The sequence below is a fragment of the Daucus carota genome, chromosome 1, assembly GCF_001625215.2.
Source record: "Daucus carota subsp. sativus chromosome 1, DH1 v3.0, whole genome shotgun sequence".
Taxonomy (NCBI): Eukaryota; Viridiplantae; Streptophyta; class Magnoliopsida; order Apiales; family Apiaceae; genus Daucus; species Daucus carota.
This window is the reverse complement of record NC_030381.2, coordinates 35,902,748-35,923,094: the sequence shown is the minus strand read 5'-3', so window position 1 is coordinate 35,923,094 and position 20,347 is coordinate 35,902,748. Positions and strand designations below refer to the sequence as shown.

The 20,347-nt window shown below is 34.8% G+C and overlaps 4 protein-coding genes across 5 annotated transcripts; all 4 read left to right on the top strand.

Annotated features, from left to right (window-relative positions):
- The first annotated feature begins 610 nt into the window (after positions 1 to 610).
- On the top strand, positions 611 to 4,685 carry LOC108214545 (zinc finger BED domain-containing protein RICESLEEPER 1-like). Its single transcript, XM_017386611.2, has 3 exons — positions 611 to 690; positions 1,501 to 3,216; positions 4,398 to 4,685. Exon 2 carries the CDS (start codon positions 1,503 to 1,505, stop codon positions 3,195 to 3,197), a length of 1,695 nt encoding a protein of 564 aa, XP_017242100.1. The 5' UTR covers positions 611 to 690; positions 1,501 to 1,502; the 3' UTR covers positions 3,198 to 3,216; positions 4,398 to 4,685.
- A 1,149-nt stretch (positions 4,686 to 5,834) lies between these two features.
- Positions 5,835 to 11,500, top strand: LOC108205400 (hydroxyproline O-galactosyltransferase GALT3). The gene is made up of 8 exons (XM_017375343.2): positions 5,835 to 6,012; positions 6,359 to 7,364; positions 7,936 to 8,171; positions 8,280 to 8,558; positions 9,056 to 9,184; positions 10,387 to 10,563; positions 10,647 to 10,754; positions 11,095 to 11,500. Exons 2-8 carry the CDS (start codon positions 6,596 to 6,598, stop codon positions 11,299 to 11,301), a joined length of 1,905 nt encoding a protein of 634 aa, XP_017230832.1. The 5' UTR covers positions 5,835 to 6,012; positions 6,359 to 6,595; the 3' UTR covers positions 11,302 to 11,500.
- A 1,616-nt stretch (positions 11,501 to 13,116) lies between these two features.
- LOC108208098 (probable protein phosphatase 2C 2) lies at positions 13,117 to 15,099 on the top strand. The gene is made up of 2 exons (XM_017378584.2): positions 13,117 to 13,469; positions 14,021 to 15,099. The coding sequence occupies exons 1-2, from the start codon at positions 13,359 to 13,361 to the stop codon at positions 15,017 to 15,019; spliced, it is 1,110 nt and encodes a 369-aa protein (XP_017234073.1). The 5' UTR covers positions 13,117 to 13,358; the 3' UTR covers positions 15,020 to 15,099.
- A 739-nt stretch (positions 15,100 to 15,838) lies between these two features.
- LOC108205046 (dihydrolipoyl dehydrogenase, mitochondrial) lies at positions 15,839 to 20,054 on the top strand. Of its 2 annotated transcripts, XM_017374807.2 has the most exons (3): positions 15,892 to 16,217; positions 17,511 to 18,768; positions 19,435 to 20,054. In XM_017374807.2, the coding sequence occupies exons 1-2, from the start codon at positions 15,969 to 15,971 to the stop codon at positions 18,759 to 18,761; spliced, it is 1,500 nt and encodes a 499-aa protein (XP_017230296.1). In that variant the 5' UTR covers positions 15,892 to 15,968; the 3' UTR covers positions 18,762 to 18,768; positions 19,435 to 20,054. The 2 variants fall into 2 exon arrangements, with proteins under 2 accessions (XP_017230295.1, XP_017230296.1); XM_017374806.1 differs by lacking the exon at positions 19,435 to 20,054 and having other exon boundaries at positions 15,839 to 16,217; positions 17,511 to 19,061.
- Positions 20,055 to 20,347: the final 293 nt, after the last annotated feature.

Genomic DNA, 20,347 nt, shown 5'->3' with positions numbered 1-20,347 from the left:
TTGTTTAGTTTTAATATTTTTTTTAAAGCTAGCAAATAGCAAGGGATTTGAGCAGGGTTTGTCATATTTAAATTTTAATACCCATTCTGAAACGAATAAAATGGTAGCAACTAGCAAGGACTTGAGTAGGACTCCATCTTCATCATCTATTTTATGTAAAATTTCAAGATCATTTATAATGCAATGTTAGTAAAAAAATGATAATCAAACAAATTCCCGATAATTATCTATACAGAGATAAGGTTAAGTTCACGAGAAAGTCTTGATAATATATGAATCAATATTAAAGATAATACAATTAATTAAACGAAAAATATATGAAAATAATCTTTATTAGATAAATATAATCAAATATCAAATGATAATCAAATTTGTAGACAAATATAATTTATATTAAATCAGAAATTACTCTACAATCTTTTTCATAATTTCAACTTTTCGGCTAAAGGTTTGGGCGGAATTATATGTCCCAAATAACTGCCCAAAAAAAAAAAAACATTTTCATGTCCAACAGATCTGAGTTCTGAGTCTTCTGACCAGTAAACTGAATCAACACCTAACATATGTATTGGGCCTGTAAAACTTCGTAAGCCCATCAACACCCACTATAAATTTGTCAAACATAAGACTCTTATACGACTACACGCTCTGTGGCTTTTGGCTCTCCCTGTCTTTCTTCCTCGACTTAAGGTATCTTCTATCTGTTTAATCAAATTAATCTACATGAAAATTCATATGCATTTGGTTGCTAATGTTATATATGAGATCCATTAAACTGAATATGCATAATGTATTGCAATGAAGTTGGTTTCTAGGGTTCTTTTTTGTCCATCTCTATGTAGTGTGTTTGAATAAAGAAAGTAATTTTCCCGCCAAAAATGTATTATTTCGGAAATAAAAATAATTTTTTAGGTTAAGGGTTTGTACTAGGGTTTTTGTGATTGCTTTATTTTTCATCAGAAATTGATAGCATATTTCTTTATATATCGTTAGGGATCTGTCCCCATTCATTTTGTTGTTTGTAATTGTTATGATAAAATTGATTCAGTATTGAACTTGTAGTAGAAACAGAAGGTATGACTGCATTTGGTTGGATTGCGTTAATTATAAAAAAATGGAGTTGGAAGCCTAGATGTGATTATTAAATACCTCAATTCTCATACAATGTGCAATTCATTAATAAGGATTTGGATGAGGCTAAATATCGAACAGCTTCTAAACACACTTTTAAACAGCGAAGCGAGTGAAAAGGATGTATAAACACAAACACGGTAGAATATATATATGTGGAAGACTTCGGCTATATTTTATGTTGATGTTGGCTTGTGGCATACACAATTGTTCTTTTACACACACTTTTAAACAGCGAAGCGAGTGATAAGGAGGTATAAACACAAACACGGTAGAATATATATATGTGGAAGACTTCGGCTATATTTTATGTTGATGTTGGCTTGTGGCATACACAATTGTTCTTTACACTCGCATTGTGTTTTTCAGATATGGATAAGGGTAAACGTAAATTTGAAGAAAGCAATCGTATTACTAGATACTTTTCTAGAGCTGACAAGCAACAAGCCAATCCTGCTTCCAATAATGAGTCTGGTATCAATGTGGAGGGAGTTTATGAATCAATGGGAAGGTTTGTTTGCTCAGCAGAAATTTCTTTTTCATCTATAAAAAAGTTGACAATGATGATGAACCCAAGCTTTCCTTTTAGTTATCTTGAACTAAAACGTAGTTGCTTGAAGGTTTATCAAGAAGAGAAAGCAAAAGTTGTGCAGACTATGGAAAAATTGGACGGGTTGATTGCCCTGTCGATGGACATACTCAGGCGAGACACTTATGATTATTATAGTCTTGAGCTTCCTGAAGGACGAACAGTTTTTGACTATTTGTGCTTAAGAGCTCACTTTATTGATGATAACTGGGAACCAAAGTCATGGGTTATTTGTTATATTGATACAGACCACATCTTTAAAAATGGCGCTGAGAAGACCATTTTGAAATGCCTTTCAGATTTTCACATTGAGAAAAAGATATCCACCATAACACCCAGAGACAGATCTGAATATGATGACATGATCGAGACTTTGAAGAATCTCCCTAATGAGAAGAAAAAGCTACAAATTAAGTGCCAGCAATTTGGAATATATTGTTGTTCGAATCTTTTATGTCAAATGGTGGAAGTGGCTTTTGAAGAAATTGAAGATATCATTGATAGATTGTCAGTACGTTCCTCTCATTGGCATATTACATTAAGCAGTCTACAAGAAGCAATAGATTTGGAGGCTAAAGGAAAATTTTTGGAGCAATATCATTCCGAGCATGAGGACTTACCCGATGAGAAAGAATGGAAGAAACTTAGATATGTTTGTAGACTGGTGGCATACATATATAATGCAGCAGAAGTATTGTTCTTCACAAAAAATCCTACAGCCAGCCTATATCTTCATAATCTGCATCAGCTTCAGGCAAGCTTGAGGAAAGAATCTATGAGTACTGACAGGTTGGATCTAGCTACAGATCTGCTACAGAAGTTTGATGAGTACTGGAATGACATGTTTTTGTTATTGGCTATCGCTACTGTGATGGATCCGCGCTGTAAGATGAAATATATAGAATTTTCCTTTTTGAAGTATGATGATAACTCCGGAAACTCAAAAGTCACAACTATTCTGGAGGCCATTCGGGGGATATATGATGATTATAAGATGCATAGTACTGAAGCACTGAAATCTTCGAAACTTTCTGAATCAAAGCCTTCTGAGTTAAAGCCCCCTGATCGAGATTCTGAAGAAGAAACTTTGGAAGAAGAAGAAGAAGATCTCCCTATGCATACACTTGAGAGACTAAAAAACTGCAACTTTGGGTTTAATTGTATGGATGAGTATAATGAGTTTATTAAACCAGGTGATCAACCCCCAAAGTCTGAACTGGAATGGTACTTTGATGAGCCTGTCTTGCCATGGACGAAGGATTTCGACTTAATGAGTTGGTGGAGAACCGAAAGCCCCAAGTATCCTGTACTGTCCAAGATGGCGCGCGACCTTTTAGCAATACCATTCTCTGTAGCCAGTTCATATGAAGCTTTTGTTTACCAGGATTATCGAATGGCTGATAAATCTCTTGATTCGTTAGGACCAGTTCTAATTAATGCCTTGGCGTGCACTCGGAGCTATTCTCCAAAGTACTGAGATCTGTTGACTTAGTGAGGTGAGCTTACATGAACCTTCGTATAGATAATGTCCTTCGCCAAATTATATCCTAATTGTTCTGTTTTTACTTTTACTGGGCTATAGCTGCCCATATTTAGGTCATCAACCATAATATATATTACTTACACATAAATAAATTATTTTTTAATCCTTGTTTTCTGCAGAATAATTATGTATCTAGTTTCTTAGAAAATCTTCAATAACTTGTGCCAATAGCTTTTTTACGTGTCAAAACTTAGTATTTACTGAAGGGCTACATTAAATTTAAGCATTCATGCATGAACGCATTCAGTGCCAACTATCAGTTTTCACCTTTTACTTGGCAGAAATTATGCAGTCTCTAGTACTAAGTTTAACCTTGTCATCTTTTATGTTATTCTTTCATAAAAAAGTTAATATTTCCATGTATAAATCACGGGGTGGGTGGAAATAGGTCTGTGGACAAATTTGACTGCATAAAATCTGTTTCCTTATCAGTTTTGCCTAATTTCTTTTGTGGGTGGATTCTCTATGGCTAAACTAAGCCCATTCTTACAAGTGTTGTTAAGTTTCACGAATTATTATACATAAGCATACTATTTGTTGTTGGCATTTTAAAGTTGGTAGTCAAGGGACTGCTTTAAGAGAAATCTGTGTAAGCATCTGTTATTAGCTATTATGGGTTTCATAATTTTGAAAAGATGATGAAAGAAGGATAGAGGTAATGAGAGATATATATTTAAGCAGTGGAAAACTGGAAATACCTTTTTTCTTCTCATTTTACACCAGAGTTTATATGTTACGAGAAAAAATTTACAAGTCTAAAAGTTCCGTGCCATGACAGCAGAAGTTTTGAAGCCTGTCAGGCACCCAACTCTTTCATTCTCATATATTTCCCCAAGCAACCAACAAATTTGCAAGGGGTGTACTACTGTAGTTTCATATCTTCTTGAAAGTCGTGTGGTGTGATACTGTGATGGTCAAATGCCTACTTGCGTATCTGTTATGGGTTCGAATCACAGAAGCAAGTCTCCTTGTGAAATTCCTTCCAGTATCATAGTGTCTTCTGCTCTGAGCTAGTGAGCTTCTGGATCATAAGCCATATTGATATATCTTCTAGTTGCACTGCCTTTCTTTCTTCTTGCTGCTGTGGCTTATTTTCCGTTCTTACGTTTTGCATATATGTATATAATATTTCAGGAAAAGCAAGTCATTTGGCGGGACTCTGGAGGATGGATCAAGAACTAGTTATTATTATGTGTGACTAAATCAGAACTCGGGTGTTTTGTCGTGAATTTTATGTCTATTAGTCTGCATGGTATTTAGTTTTCTTTGGCCTGATAAACCTGGAGTATGGTATTTTATTTGCTTTGAGTGTCTTGGCACTTAACAGACATCTTAAGCTTATGCATCTTGGTTTCAAGGTCTTGTGCATCACAGACTGTCTTTGAAAATAGTTTCGATTAAATCCGTGGCTTCTAGCAATAAGATTGTGTAAATCGGACCAAACAATGACACTTGCTCCTGAGTTGAAAATACGAGAGAAGAAAATTCTTTCAAGTTTCTTTCGAAATCTTCTCTCTAAAAATGAAATGATTTGAAGAGAAGCTCTCACTCTTGTCACTTTTTATCAAAATTTTCTCTTCTCTCGTTTTATCTTCTTCTTTTCTTCGATCAAAAAATTTGAAATACATTGTAATTGTAAGAGAGTGAAGGACATATATAGTGTTTTTTTTTTCTTCTTCCAGAGAACGACAATGATCGTCAAAATTCTTCCATGCATGAATTCAGAGCAACCCTAAAAGAACATTTCTCATTTTCTCTCGTCTCTGAGGTACCATGTGGACAAAAGAATGGATTTCGCTAAAAATTTAGCTAAAAAATGCCAATCATTCTGTCAAAATTTAATATTTTTAAATGAGAGAAAATGAATCTCCTATGATCATTTAAAAGTCAAAACTAATATTCAGTTATTTCTGATCAAATTTTGATCTTTTGAATAGATTAAAATCGTTAAGTTGTTTTATACTGAGAAATATTTTGTATTTAGTAATTAGGATACTATATATCAATTCAAGTTCAAGCCTTGTTAATAACGTGTAAAAATTAAATATAAATTATTTTATTTCAATATTTAAACAATACCAAATATCATCACTTTATTATAATTTTGTTTAGAATTAAATATATTCAAAATAAACTAACCATTGATATCATGTTATTTTATTATCTTGATCAAGATCTGGTTTTATATTTTATTAAAAATCTGATAGATTTATACATAATAATAACTCGATATAGATTTATATAATACTAAAATTGACCAGTACAATACACTAGTTTTACACTAAACTTTATAGAGACTAAATCTGAGAGAGTTTTGTTGTGTCAATCAATATATTATATGAGTGTTTTTTAATTCGTCATATTTTACAAGTATATATCACATATTTTGATCTAAACATAGTTTCAGTCATTTTATTTATAAATTTCTTTAAAGATCTACTTATTAATATTTATTTTAATTATTAAAATTAATTATTCAAAAAATTATGTCAATCGAAAACGACTGCGATCCTAACACAACTCATTTTTATTTAAAAATAAATATTTAAAACAAATGTCAAAAGAGCTGGTACAAAATTGTAAGAGCAAGGACAAAACTGGAAGCGGTGAGAAGTGGAGAAACTACGAAAACGACGTCGTGTCCGAGCACAAACAGCAAAACATGAAGAAGTGACAAGGCAGCTCCCCAGCTCAAAGTCTAAAGATCCATGTTGCAAAAATCAACAAGTATTTGAAATACCCATCACAGGTATCTCTCTCATTCTTTTTAGTTAGCAGACTTTAACATCTTTTTCATTTTTTTTTTATTTTCTTTGTTCTTGAACTTGTTCAGTATTGATTTTCTTGCAATGTTATAAAGTTCCCATCTTTCTTAACTACACTCATTATTTTTAGCTTTTTTGACTTTTTAGCTTGGTTAATTGTCATTACTTTCATTTTTATGTTACAACATAACTCAAGTTTGTATTTTTGAGTCTATTGTTATAGTGTTGTTAGATTCCATTTTGCATATTCTTGCTGTATGATCCTGATTTGTGAGCACTGTTTGCAAGAAGTAGTTGTTGGGATGGCGTAATGATTGAAGTTTGGTGCAGGGTATGGAGATAAGGGGAAGGTTGGTACATTAGGATGAAGTTCGATACGTGGCGATGCGATTTTTCAGGATTGGTGGTTAATATTGCGTGAAGCTATTGTTTTTGTGAGAATTTGTTAGAATCGTAGAAATTGATTTTTGGGAACAGGGCTAGTATCGAATTTCAATACAAGGGTCCTTTGAGTTCAGTTATATGTATGTGGAGCGATTGTATGTTTAAGTTTGAGAGTTAGTGGGGATGAAGAATTGGTCTGGAGGAGTGTTGATAGTAGGACTTGGTTTGATTTTACTTCTTCGGTACAGCTTTGTAGGAAAACAGCCGCATAAGCAGTCAGCTTATGATTTTTTTAATAGCCATTTGTCTAAAGATTCTACTGAGAGTGGAGATAGTTCTAATACAGTGAAAACTGAAACTGTCCAAAATCCTGAGAAAAGGCCCCACTTTGTTGACGTCGAAGGACTTGATGACCTCTATGCTTTTAGGAATATGTCTGAAGAAGAGTCAAAGGTTTTGCTTGTTTGGTCTCAGATGCGTATGCTTCTTTCAAGGTCAGATGCTTTACCTGAAACATTTCAAGGCATTAAAGAGGCTGCTGTGTCATGGAAAGAGTTATTGTCATTGATTGAGAAAGATAAATCCTCCCAGTTGAATGATAACATCCAGAATGACAAGAAATGCCCTTACTATGTTGGCATGCCGAGTGGTTTGAATACATCAACATCTGGTAGTGGATACATTCTTGAAATTCCTTGTGGTTTAGTTGAGGATTCGTCGGTCACGTTAATAGGAATTCCCAATAGGGGACAGGGAAACTTTACAATCGAACTTGTAGCCTCAAAATTTCCGGAAGAACAAAATCCTCCAATAGTTTTGCATTTTAATGTATTTTTACCTGGAGAAAATTTGACAAAGGAGCCCATTATAGTTCAGAATACATGGACCAATGAGACTGGTTGGGGGAAGGAAGAAAGGTGTCCTAATCATCATTCCATTAACACCACGAACGGTATTTAGTATATTTTCTTTCGTTTTATAGTCAATGCTTGTAGCTGTAGCTCAATCTATGCAACAATGTTGTGTATATTTATCATAATAAATCTTGGCTTATACGGATAGCAGTATTACATGTTATTATGTGCAGAAGAAGTTTGTACTTGCATGTTTACACACCTGAACATGAAGCTTGTACTTGGTGCTTGACCCTCTTAGTTAGTGGTGGTAGAGCAATACCAATATGATATCAGACCTTATTTTATTTATCAAAATAGGAGAACTAGAAATAAGTTTCACCTATTTGATATTGTTGATAGCACATGATTTAAGCTAAGATAGCTTTTGTTTCCTTTTTGATGGCTTCGAAAACTGGTTTTCCTTCTTTTTTTTTCTCAACTTCTAAATCAGCTTTGAATTTTTTAAGTATATATCTGCAAGGGTAATTGCTTATCACTGTACTTGAAATTGAGCTATTAGTAGTTTTTTTTGTAGTAAAATTTTGTCTTTTTTTTTCTTCTTCGTTCTGTCAATAAATGAGATTTTGTTGTTCGACTACTATTTGACATATTTTTAGTCTCTATCAGTTGATGGACTGGCAAAATGTAACGAAGAAGTCGCCACAAGTGCTGAAGAAGAAATTGCTCATGCTAGTAATCTTAGTGTCAACCAATCATCAAATGTTTCCAGTGGGAGTGCTCATGTCAGTGCCAATTTTCCATTTTCTGAAGGTAGCCCATTCACTGCCACCTTGTGGACTGGTGTGGAGGGATTCCACATGAGTGTGAATGGACGGCATGAAACATCTTTCGAGTATAGGGAGGTACGGTATCCTCTGTTAGCAATCACACAGTTGAAGTGGAGTTTGTGTGATCCTATTTTATTTGTAAGTTAAAGGGGATAGTTACTCTCAAACTATATGCTTATGCAGAAACTTGAACCATGGTTGATTAATGGAGTTAGACTATTGGGTGACGTGGAACCTGTGTCTGCCATTGCTAAAGGTTTGCCTGTTTCTGAAGATTTGGATTTGATTGTAGATGTTGAGCACCTTAAAGCTCCAGTAACTGCCAAGAAAAGGCTTGTACTGTTAATTGGGGTATTCTCTTCTTGCAATAATTTTAATCGGCGTATGGCATTAAGGAGATCCTGGATGCAGTACGATGCTGTACGTTCCGGGGAAGTGGCAGTTCGGTTTTTCACTGGCCTTGTAAGTGAGCATCAAAAACAGGAGGAATATATTAAATATTCAAATATATTCTTTTGTGTACCCCAGATTTAATCTGGAAAGCTTGCATGTGATAGCTCCCTTCTTCATGCAACTTGTGCCTTGCAACTTTTTTGGCACTAGATATGGTCCCAGCCTTAGTTTTGATTTTTTAACTAAAATGCAACTGGCTTAGGGGCGCAAGATATATTATACAGATAAGTTCCAAGGTCGTCTAGACAGAAGTACTTGGCCCATCTTTCCATTCTACTCTGTTATGGTATTCGGGTTAGGAGTACTTCTCATATATAAACTGTTTAACTGTTCAAAGATATTTTTTAATTAGGCAACCTCTCACATTTATATGAACTACTTCGTTTGCATTGATTTTAATTTTTCAAGTTATCATCTACTTTTACCAACAATATGCTGCTATAACCAGAAAATGTTTAAAAATAGCTAGACTTTGCTTGGTCACGCTTTATGTTATATGCCTGCAGCACAAGAATATTCAAGTCAACTTTCAGCTGTGGAAAGAATCTCAAGCTTATGGAGATATGCAGCTTATGCCTTTTGTTGATTACTACAGTCTGATCAGTTTGAAAACGATTGCAATATGCACTATGGGGGTACGTAGTTTTAAAAATGTGTATGTTTACCTTTTCCAAAACTCTTGATATTTGTTCTATGCGAGCATCATGTTTGCCATTGTGATCCTTATTACATTAGAATTTACTCTCTAGTTCCAAACTTAATTATGAATATAACTAACACTGCATAAGATCCACCAGCGACACAAAAGGATAGGTTGTATAGTTTGATATATACTTTCTCGAATCTCGCCTTTTATTTTATTTTGGCGCTCGTAAGTCAGGGTAATTTTACGTATATGTTTATCATTGTTTTTGCTTTATCTGTAAATCAGGTATGGACAACAAACTCTTACCTCTAGTTAAGTATGCTAGAACCTCACATCTGCATAAAATTGTATTCTTAGTTGTAATATAGGCTGATGAACTGCTAGCGGAAATGACTGATAGCTTACAATATAATGGATTATGTAATGGTGGGATATATTATAGGGAGGACAAATTAAAATGAATGTATATGATATGGCAAAATCTGAAAGGGTGAGAACTAAAATTATGGAAGGTAATTACTACTTCTTACTTAGTTTTGCAGATCTACTGCCTGGAGCTATAACTAACTTGTGCAAGTAAATTAGGTATGACCATCCTGTTCCAACAAACCAATGAAACTGAATACAAATGATAATAAATGGTTATGGCAAAATATGAAATTGTGAGAACTAATCTACAGAAAGGTAATGGTGTCTTAGGGCCTGCAGATCTACTGCCCTGGAGCTATAACTAGCGCAAATAAATTAGGTACAAGCATCCAGTTCCAACATATCAAAGAAACCAGATATGAAACACTTGGTTACTACCAGTCATCTTAACGAGGCATACAATGATAGCCTTTTCCCGAAATGATTTTAATGTAAAATGCACTGATATAGCTGTGTAGATGTACATGCAATAAATAGCAAGGGCTGTGATGGCTTAAAGCTGTCCTGCATCATGCTGATTGAAAGTATTATTTTGGTTGATCTTGTATTTATGAAAGTGATTTAATCATCTTTTCTTTGAATGCTAACTATGTTTAAAATTTGTTGTCGTTTTCATAATCACGACATGCTTATAATTGGTCCTTAGATCAGATGTTAAGTCGTATATTTTCATCAATTAACCTCTTCTCAAGCACAGATTGAAGTGGCTAGTTGACTTGGTGCAAGAATTTGCTAATACATTATATATAAATATATCTGCAGACCAAAATCCTCCCAGCTAAATATATAATGAAGACAGACGATGACGCTTTTGTGAGGATAGATGAAGTTCTGTCTAGTCTCAAGCAAAAGGCTTCTGATGGCCTCTTATATGGTCTAATATCTTTTGAGTCAAAGCCCCAGAGAGACGCGGAAAACAAATGGTTTATTAGTACCGAGGTATTAGTCTTTGTCAAACTTACCATCATTGAAAGTTTGGCAAAATACCTTCGAATGAAGGACGATTGTGATTTCTTTGGCAGGAATGGCCACATGAGAGCTACCCGCCATGGGCTCATGGTCCAGGTTATATAATATCCAGAGATATTGCGAAATTTATTGTGCAAGCGCACCAAAAAAGAGAGCTCAAGGTAAGAAATTCATTCTCAGTCTGTACATTGCCTAATGGTTTTCCCCTTGCTCAATGATAGATTTGCTTTGGTTTCTGGAAGTATTTCCCTGTTATTTTATTATTAATTATAAGGCCTATAATTTTATTTGTAGAGTTTGTTAAAAATGCTTAAAATATTTTCTCTTGCTCTAATAAAATTTCCAGTGCAATCTAAGAACAATACTAAGAGATGAGGTAGTGTATTACAGATTTTGTACTTTGTGCATAATCAAGTAAATCTTATTGTCAAGTCATTCAGCTTTCATGAGTTAAATATACTTCTCAATTTGAAATTTATTGCTCAATTGCTGCATTTATAGCTTTTCAAATTAGAAGATGTATCCATGGGAATATGGATCGAAAAATTCAAAGAACGTGGTCACGAAGTGCAGTACATTAGTGATGAACGGTTTTATAATGCGGGATGCGAGCCTAATTACATCCTCGCGCACTACCAAAATCCGCGAATGGTCTTATGCCTGTGGGAGAAGCTGCAGAAAGAACATAAGCCCGACTGCTGTGAATGACTTAAACGGACGTAATCGACAACAATGACACCTGAGTTTAAGTTGTATGCAAATGTACTTTAACTTAGGCATTAGATGTGTACCGTTTTGATTGTTTGTTGTACAACTCTGTCATATGATTCTGTTATAGTGACATTTATATTATCTTTAAAAGTTATACTAACATCTATGAAAGCAGTCTCTTTAGACTTCTTGTCAACTTGAGTGTGCCACTTTTTGGGTTCCTAGTTGCATATTAGTGGACACTAAGTTCCAAAGCATGAAGCATTGAAGATATTAGACACAGCATTTGCAATTTAAAAGCTACTCAATCCCAATAATGTTCATGAGAAAGAAAGCCCTCAGCCATATAACTCATATAATTGTTAAAATACCAACCTTATGAATACCTTTGCTTAAAAAAATAGTTAACATATCAAAAATAAAAAAACATACATAATTTCTCAAGAACTCGCACTCCACTAGTTTATACTTTTAGTCGATCCCTTATTAATAGTTTTCTTCCGTTTCAAAAACAAGTATATATTTTCAAGTCATCTTCAAATCGTTTAGTTGCCTCCCAAGAAGAAAGGATTTAACAACGATATTTATCAATTTTGATTTAATTTATAGATGTTGTATGAATTTTAATTAATGAATTGATTTTTATATATATAAGAAGAGAACAATACTTTTTTATACTATTATTTTGGTAAAAGATTGTTATAATACTACTTGCAGTGGATAGTGTGACACCATCAAGCACATCAATTAGCTTTGTAAAAGTATCATCATTATCTTATATCTATCTACCAAGGATTCTCTGTACTATTATAATTCAACAATGTAAATGCAAGTAGTCAAGCAGATAGGATTCATAAGTTATGATATGAAAATTGATACTTGGGAAAAAAAAAAAAAAACAATAATACGGAGGTGGGATGAAGACCAAAATTACAGGATTCTTCGATATCAGTTAGCCGCCGATGTCTTTATCAGTCATATCACAACAAGCCACAAGGTACTTGATGTTAACATGGTTTCTTTTTTTTTTTTTTTTTTTTTTTGAAACACAACATGGTTTCTTTTTAAAATTAGAATATAAGGCAGGATTCTAAGATTAAATTATTTTCGTTATATTATATTTATATAGAAAGTTCAATATTCGTATTATCTTATAAATATGAAATAAGAATCTTCTTATTAGAGAAAATGTGAATATTACAAACGTAATGAACAAAATAAATAATAATAATAATAATAATAATAATAATAACAATAATAACAATAGAATATATACTTATAACAGGATTTTAAAGATTTTCAATTTATTAAAAAAATTCTAATTAATTTCTACAATATTTTACGAATTTATTATTAAAAAAATCATGAATCAATAAGTCGGCCGATCAAATCTAATTTCTGATTTTCACAATCACACCTATAACTGATATATAAAAATACAATTTTGTGTTTGATTGTGATGAATTAATATGGAAGAAATATAATGAAATTTGCACTTATAGAATCATAGGGTCGCGCTCACCGATCCTTAAAATAGAAATTTGGAATCTTAAGATTCTGCTATAAAATGCTAAATTTAAATAGATTTTCAAAAGCTTAATCTAAATACATGTTTTTTTATTATTATGTGTGTTTAAAAATAATTTCAAAATATAATATATAAACTCAATATTCTCTTTAAATTCATCATAACAATCTACTAGATCTCTATTTGTTTTCAGAATTTTTATCCTATCTCTATTATTTTTATTTATTTCAATAATCCAATTTCATCCGCCAAACCAAACCCAACATAAATATAAATACTTCCCCCGATCCTAATCAGTAGTCACTGGTGACGACACGTCAACTTCCCGATCTAAAAATCCATCCGACGCGTCTTTTGAATCCTAATCCTCCTATACACACAATCTCAACCCTATATATACCCACACACTTCCCGCAATTTCCTAATTTACTTTCATCAGATTCATCAATATAAATCATCCACTGAACAACAACTACTTCAAAGAAATTGACAAGTTAGGGTTTGGTTATTGATTCTGTCTGTGTTAATGATTGTTGATAAGAAGAACAAAGAGATGGTTCCAGAAGCAGCAGCAACAACAACAGCTGATGTTTCTGTTCAGTACACAACTTCTGTTTCTATCGAATTCTCTCAATCGGTACGAACTTTTCTCATCCTCCTGTTAGTTTATGCCTTTATACATGTCTTTATAGTTTTAATTTCGTTTATGTTATGAACACGAGTCAACAACTAATGAATAGTCGTGCTCTTTTGGACCTACCTGTGGTGGGTTGTTGCATAGGTAGGCCTTCGTATACCGAAGTTTAATAGTATATGAAATTGTGGGTAAAAATGGATGGAACGAAGTTATTTCGGCGGGTGATTTAATGATTTGTTGAAATTTCAATTTTTTAGGAGATGATTTGGTTTCATAGATTAAACATGTAGGCAGTTGTAATTTTCTTAGTAACTATAATAATTAATAGCTAAGACTTGCTTTTAGGAGCATCGAAAGATGATTATGATTTGGTAACAAAGACATAGGTATAAGTGGTATAAGTGAATGATCAGAGGGGAAGAAGTGAAAATAATTTTCTTATTTCAATTGTTTTCACAGTTGTTTTATCCTTTTCTTTTAGGTTGTGCGATTTTGATATATAGTTGAGTACTTGAGTTCAAGTATAACCTAGTTTGCTTTCGTTGTGATAGGTTTTTGGGTGTTCAACTAGTATTCAAGCGACTTCCCTTATATCTACTGCCTCAAAATATGCTCCGAAAATTCGTTCTGGCAGTCACACGGATATAGGTCCTCGCAGCTCCAATGAGGATGAGCACATTAGTATTGATGATTTGTCTGCTTTGTTAGGCACCGATTGTAGGTGGCCGCAGCCTAGTTCCTTCTATGCTGTTTTTGATGGTCACGGAGGCTCTGATGCATCATCTTATGTCAAGAATAATGCTATTAAACTATTCTTGGAAGATGCTGATTTGCCCGAATTATCTGATAATGACGATAAATTTTTAGAAGACATGAAGATTTCTCATCAGAAAGCATTTTTGTTGGCTGACCAAGCATTGGCTAATGAATGTAGCGTCCGTGACTCTTGTGGAACCACTGCCCTGACTGCTGTAGTCCTAGGAAGGCATCTACAAGTAGCAAACGCTGGCGACTCGCGTGCAGTTCTTTGCAGGAAAGGGGTTGCTGTTCCAATCTCACAAGATCATAGGCCAAGTTATCTACCAGAACAAAAAAGGATCGAGGATTTGGGTGGCTACATTGAGTATGGATACCTTAATGGTGAATTATCTGTGACAAGAGCCCTTGGTGACTGGTACATGAAATTGCCCTCTGGGGACCTGTCACCGCTCACGGCAGAGCCAGATGTTCAACATGTTCTTTTGACAGAGGATGACGAATTTTTGATCATGGGCTGTGATGGAATTTGGGATGTAATGTCAAATCAAGAAGCTGTCAGTCTTGTTCGACGCCAGCTTAGACAAAATGACGATCCGCAGAAGTGTGCCGTGGCTCTTGTAGATCAAGCTTTGAGGCTGGATGCATTTGATAATCTCACTGCAATCGTAGTGTGCTTCTCTGCCCCTACTGATCTCAGAGATACTGTCTGTTCTGAGCGACCCAAGTTGAGGTGCTGCAGCCTATCTGAGGAGTCGCTGAGTAAGTTAAGGAGTCTTCTACAAGGGAACTGACTGAATGTAGATGCAATTTATTCATTGCTCAACTCAAGCAATGTTCTGTACATGTAACATTTTATGAATTAATAATAAATTTGAGCTATATGCCAACTCCTTTGTTAGTTTGTTAAGCTTGATCTAGTTTTTTTGGAGAAGGGTTGGTCTACACGCTACGGTTTACGCAGTGTAAAGTTTTCATTTATTTTCGAGTTGGTTTGAGGCTTTGAGCGGTCTTAAAATCATGACTTTCGACTTGTAAACAATTCTGACTTTTGATCTATATAAATGACCTATGATCTAGGGACCTATGATGTAGGGTGACTTAATAAGTGCTCAATTTAAATTATTTAAATTATCAGCTTGAATAATTAATATTGTAAATGATTTATGAATTATTAAAATAATAATAATAATAAATGTGATAATTTATTTTAGTGTTAGAATTAAATTTTATTATAAAAATTATATCCGTAAGTAACTTTATAGCTTATTTCTTATTTAAATCCGATTTTTTATTTATCATACTAACAGATATTTTTCGGTTTAAAATCGAAATCGAAATCGAAAATGACGTAAAACACGGACCAAGACCATGTGCTTCTGGTTTCCGTTGGCTGTTTGTAAAATAAAAACATTTTAATCAGGTTAAACTCTTTTCTCTTGCTTCAATTATAATAAATCATTAAAACTAGAATAAGAAAAGCCAATCAAAATTTAAAAAAAATAATTCTTGCGTTATTCTAACACAACACGCTGACAACGTTCCTATTCTAAGTTTCTAACCGAACACGCTGACCACGTTTAGGACCCGCCACCTGCAATAATAATAATCTTACAATAATCCCGATTTCTCGCTCATCTATATAATTATATATATACACTATACATACAAATAAAAGTCTTGATTATACGCTCTGCTTCTGCAGCTGCTTTTGCATCTTCATTTTCATCAAACTAATTCAAGATGGCGATGGCTAGTATTGCTAAAAGAAACATAACAGCCCTTGTTTCCAGATATTCCATTTCTCTCAACGCTCTTTCTAGAACCTTCGCTTCCTCTGCTGATGAAAACGACGTCGTTGTCATTGGCGGCGGCCCCGGCGGCTATGTGGCGGCTATCAAAGCTGCTCAGCTAGGGCTTAAGACAACTTGTATCGAGAAGCGTGGAGCTCTCGGGGGTACTTGTCTGAACGTCGGCTGTATCCCTTCCAAGGTATCAACTAATACTATTATTATTTTTATTTATTTTTATCTTAATTTGATTTATGTGATGTCACTTATTTGTTATTTTGATTGAGTTTAATTATTATGTTGTATAGCTCTATTGTCTGTGTGATCAACTTGTTTCTGAATTACAAGTGTATAATTGAAGTTTCTTCTTTGTTCCTGATTGCCTCGATTTTAATATACTGAATGAATTATATGCTTGACATGGTTTTAGTTTTGTTTAGCCAAGTTGCTTTAGCTTCCAATTTCCGAACCTCCTTTCTTGTTGTTGAGATTCGACGATTAGCATAGGTGATCGGTACACCTTAAATTGCACACAATTAAGACCGATTCACTCGATGAACTGGAGGGATAAGTACTTTGCTGTATGTAAGCACCTACCTGTTTGAATTGAGGTGTTCTTATTATAGATGAAGGCAACTTTAATATCACAAGTCCACCTCGTCTATTTTAAAGATGAATAGAGGACAGGGTTACTAACATATTAAAGACGATCAACAAAAGCATAAAAATGATTGCAAAAGACTGAATTTGATGAGAGATATAATGCAGACTTGATTGAAACAAAATCAATGAACCAGCCCCCCGGACCTATGTTACTCAAATTGAATGCACATTTACATCTTCATCATCTTCTTTGTTTTCCTTTTCCCTGTTCTAAACTAAGTACTCGGTGGCAAAAACTTTTTGTGTGGCTAATTTTATGATGGTGGCTGTGAGGAGAAGGGAACAGGATTGGAGTGCTTCTGTGGTTGTTTGTAGATTTGTATATGGTGGATAAAGAATGAGAAATGTCAGGCTGTAGTTATGTTTCTGTGGGAGAAAGAAAAGAGGTTGAAACAGGGTTGAGATAAAGAAAACATATGTCGTTTTGTTGTACCTGTTATGTTTGTTTATTTTGATACTCCAACTCTGGTTGTACTCCATTACTCTATGACATTAGCTTCCAAATTCATACTGTAATATACTTTAAGCTTTTCTTTTATAATGATTTTTCCCCTGTGGAGTCTTTGCAAAAGAGCTTATGGTATTCTTTCTGTGATGTAATTGAGTCTTCTTGTATTTGTAAAATGGACGACACTCATGATTTTTGTCACATAATATGCGCCATCAAATTAGAGATCTACGAGCATTTTAAATTAACTGCAGGCATGCGTGCATCTACACAACCTCACCCCCCCCCCCCCCCCCCACAACCCAACCCAATATATTAATGAGATATCACAGCCAAACCAATTTGATCTTCTGCATCTCTAACAAATATCATGTTATTCATCAGGCACTTCTTCAATCCTCGCACATGTATCATGAAGCGAAACATACATTTGCCAACCATGGTGTGAAGTTCTCTGCAGTTGAAGTTGATCTGCCGGCAATGATGGCTCAGAAAGATAAAGCAGTATCTGGCCTAACAAAAGGTGTTGAGGGTCTATTTAAAAAAAACAAGGTGAACTATGTTAAGGGATATGGCAAGTTTATCTCCCCGACCGAGATATCTGTGGACACTATTGAAGGGGGCACCACTGTGGTGAAAGGCAAGAATATAATAATTGCTACCGGTTCGGATATCAAGAGTCTACCTGGTGTCGCAATTGATGAAAAGAGAATTGTTTCATCAACGGGAGCTCTATCCTTATCCGAAATCCCTAAGAAACTTGTAGTAATCGGAGGTGGATATATTGGTCTTGAAATGGGTTCAGTGTGGGCCCGTCTTGGCTCAGAAGTTACTGTTGTGGAATTTGCACCAGATATTGTTCCAACAATGGATGGTGAAGTGCGTAAGCAATTCAAACGTACCCTTGAGAAGCAAAAGATGAAATTTATGCTGACAACTAAAGTGGTGTCTGTGGACACTTCCAGCGATGGTGTTAAATTGACCCTTGAACCAGCAGCTGGTGGTGACCAAAGCATTCTTGAAGCTGATGTTGTTCTGATTTCTGCTGGAAGAACTCCATTTACTAGTGAGCTTGGGTTAGACAAGATAGGAGTTGAAACTGACAAAATGGGTCGGATCCCAGTTAATGAGCGATTTGCTACCAACGTGCCAGGAGTATATGCGATTGGAGATGTTATCCCTGGACCAATGTTGGCTCACAAGGCAGAAGAAGATGGGGTTGCATGTGCAGAATTCCTTGCAGGAAAAGTAGGTCATGTGGACTATGATCTGGTTCCTGGTGTAGTTTATACGCACCCTGAGGTGGCATCTGTTGGGAAGACCGAAGAGCAGGTTAAGGCATCAGGGATTAAATATGTCGTCGGAAAATTTCCCATGCTAGCAAACAGCAGGGCCAAGACTATTGACGATGCAGAAGGACTGGTCAAGATAATTGCTGAGAAGGAGACGGATAAGGTATTAGGTGTGCACATCATGGCACCAAATGCTGGGGAGCTTATTCACGAGGCCGTGCTGGCTATGCAGTATGGTGCATCAAGTGAGGATATTGCACGCACATGTCATGCACATCCAACAATGGCCGAGGCCTTGAAGGAGGCTGCCATGGCCACTTATGATAAGGCCATTCACATTTAGGGACCGGGTACACACTTTTCATACCATAATGTGTTGCAAATTTTGGAATAACATAGCCAAGCAGCATGCACTGTGATTGTGTAAGCATGGAGTATACTAATTGAGCTATAAAGTTCTATATTTTCTCTTCTAATTGAAATTATATTAGGTCTGCTGTATCTTAGTGTATGTGAAATGCTTAATAACAGCAGCAGATTTGTATCTCCTGTTGATGTATAATGCAGTTTGGTTCCATTTCTTAATTACAATTGTGAAACAATTGCATTTTAAATTCGTTCTCAATAAATTACTTTCCTACAAGTTTAATTCTTCTGAAAGGTCAGTTTCTGTTAGTGTTATTCTTCTTAACAACATTTGTTAGGCTTTAATTCTTCTTAATTTTTCTGTCTTTAATCGCATTACTTAATTATTTAATTTTATAACTCTTTTCCTGCATTACTTTTTGTAACCTTCTCTCTGCACTTTAAGACCGCATCACTATGTATAAATAAGCATTTCCAGTACACAACACTACAACAGAGCCCATAGAAGTTAAGAACAACAATGGCCTCCTGCTCTATTAGCTGCATCTTATTTGTTTCTGTTGTTTTTGTATCTTTATCCACAAGTCTTGCTGAGATAAATTTGCAGACCGAAGTTTCTGATCGTGTTAAAAATATTTGTAACACCACAGAACAACAGAACCAACCAAGGTGCTATGAGTTTTACAAGTCCGATCCTCGTAGCTCAACTGCAGATTACAAGCAACTGGCTGAGATAACAATCGACTTGGCAGATTCAAGATGCAAAAGGCTCTTACATTGGCTGAATTTCCATGCCAAGAATGAATCAGATCAGGCATACAGAATCCGCTACCTTCAGTGTTCTAAGCATTACTCAGAGGCCCTCGAAAGACTTGACGCTAGCAAAAGGTATCTGGAGCAGAAGAAATACGAAAGTATCGAAGATCTAGCTGCATATGCGATTGAGGATTCTAGTGAGTGCATTGCTGACTTTCCTAAAGTTAATACACCATATACATTATTAAAGAAGGCCAAGGACTTTGAGTTCATCACTTCATTTGTAAAACCAGCTGTTGACTTGAGTCTCAAGGCTGCCCAGGAAACCAAGAAACCGTTCTACTATAGTTTGCAGTCAATTTTAGGAAAATGGGTGTTCCATCCATGAAATAACACAATTTTGTATGACCCTGGTGCTAATAAACTTGAGAGAAATAATATATCTGCGTGGTCCTGGTTTTAGAAAGTTGTAACAGAAATTGGTTTTAACTTTTTTTTATTTCCTCTCTTTTTATCCTTAAATTATGTGAAGCAGTCTTCCATCATCAAGTAAAACAGGGTTTTTCTATGGTCGTAGACGAAATTAATTGATTAATCTAATAATTTAGGATTTAGGATTCATCGGAGACTTTTTCGATAAATTAGGAATTTTCAGTCAAATCGGAGTGTAATCGATAAACTGTTAAAATATATTTGAAGGATTAACCAGAGATTTTTCAGTAAATCGGGAATTTTTGAAACACAGTTTTTCTGTGAAATGATTTCTTAAAACTTCGTTCACATTCAAATGTCCAAGTATGGAAGTAA

Bases quoted from the DNA above. Each gene is read 5' to 3' on its own strand.
- LOC108208098 (XM_017378584.2), top strand. From the start codon at position 13,359: ATGATTGTTGATAAGAAGAACAAAGAGATGGTTCCAGAAGCAGCAGCA. The intron at 13,470-14,020 runs GTACGAACTTTT...TCGTTGTGATAG, and splicing joins CTATCGAATTCTCTCAATCG to GTTTTTGGGTGTTCAACTAG.
- LOC108205046 (XM_017374807.2), top strand. From the start codon at position 15,969: ATGGCGATGGCTAGTATTGCTAAAAGAAACATAACAGCCCTTGTTTCC. The intron at 16,218-17,510 runs GTATCAACTAAT...GTTATTCATCAG, and splicing joins TCGGCTGTATCCCTTCCAAG to GCACTTCTTCAATCCTCGCA.
- LOC108205400 (XM_017375343.2), top strand. From the start codon at position 6,596: ATGAAGAATTGGTCTGGAGGAGTGTTGATAGTAGGACTTGGTTTGATT. The intron at 8,559-9,055 runs GTAAGTGAGCAT...ATATGCCTGCAG, and splicing joins TTCGGTTTTTCACTGGCCTT to CACAAGAATATTCAAGTCAA. The intron at 10,755-11,094 runs GTAAGAAATTCA...CTGCATTTATAG, and splicing joins ACCAAAAAAGAGAGCTCAAG to CTTTTCAAATTAGAAGATGT.
- LOC108214545 (XM_017386611.2), top strand. From the start codon at position 1,503: ATGGATAAGGGTAAACGTAAATTTGAAGAAAGCAATCGTATTACTAGA.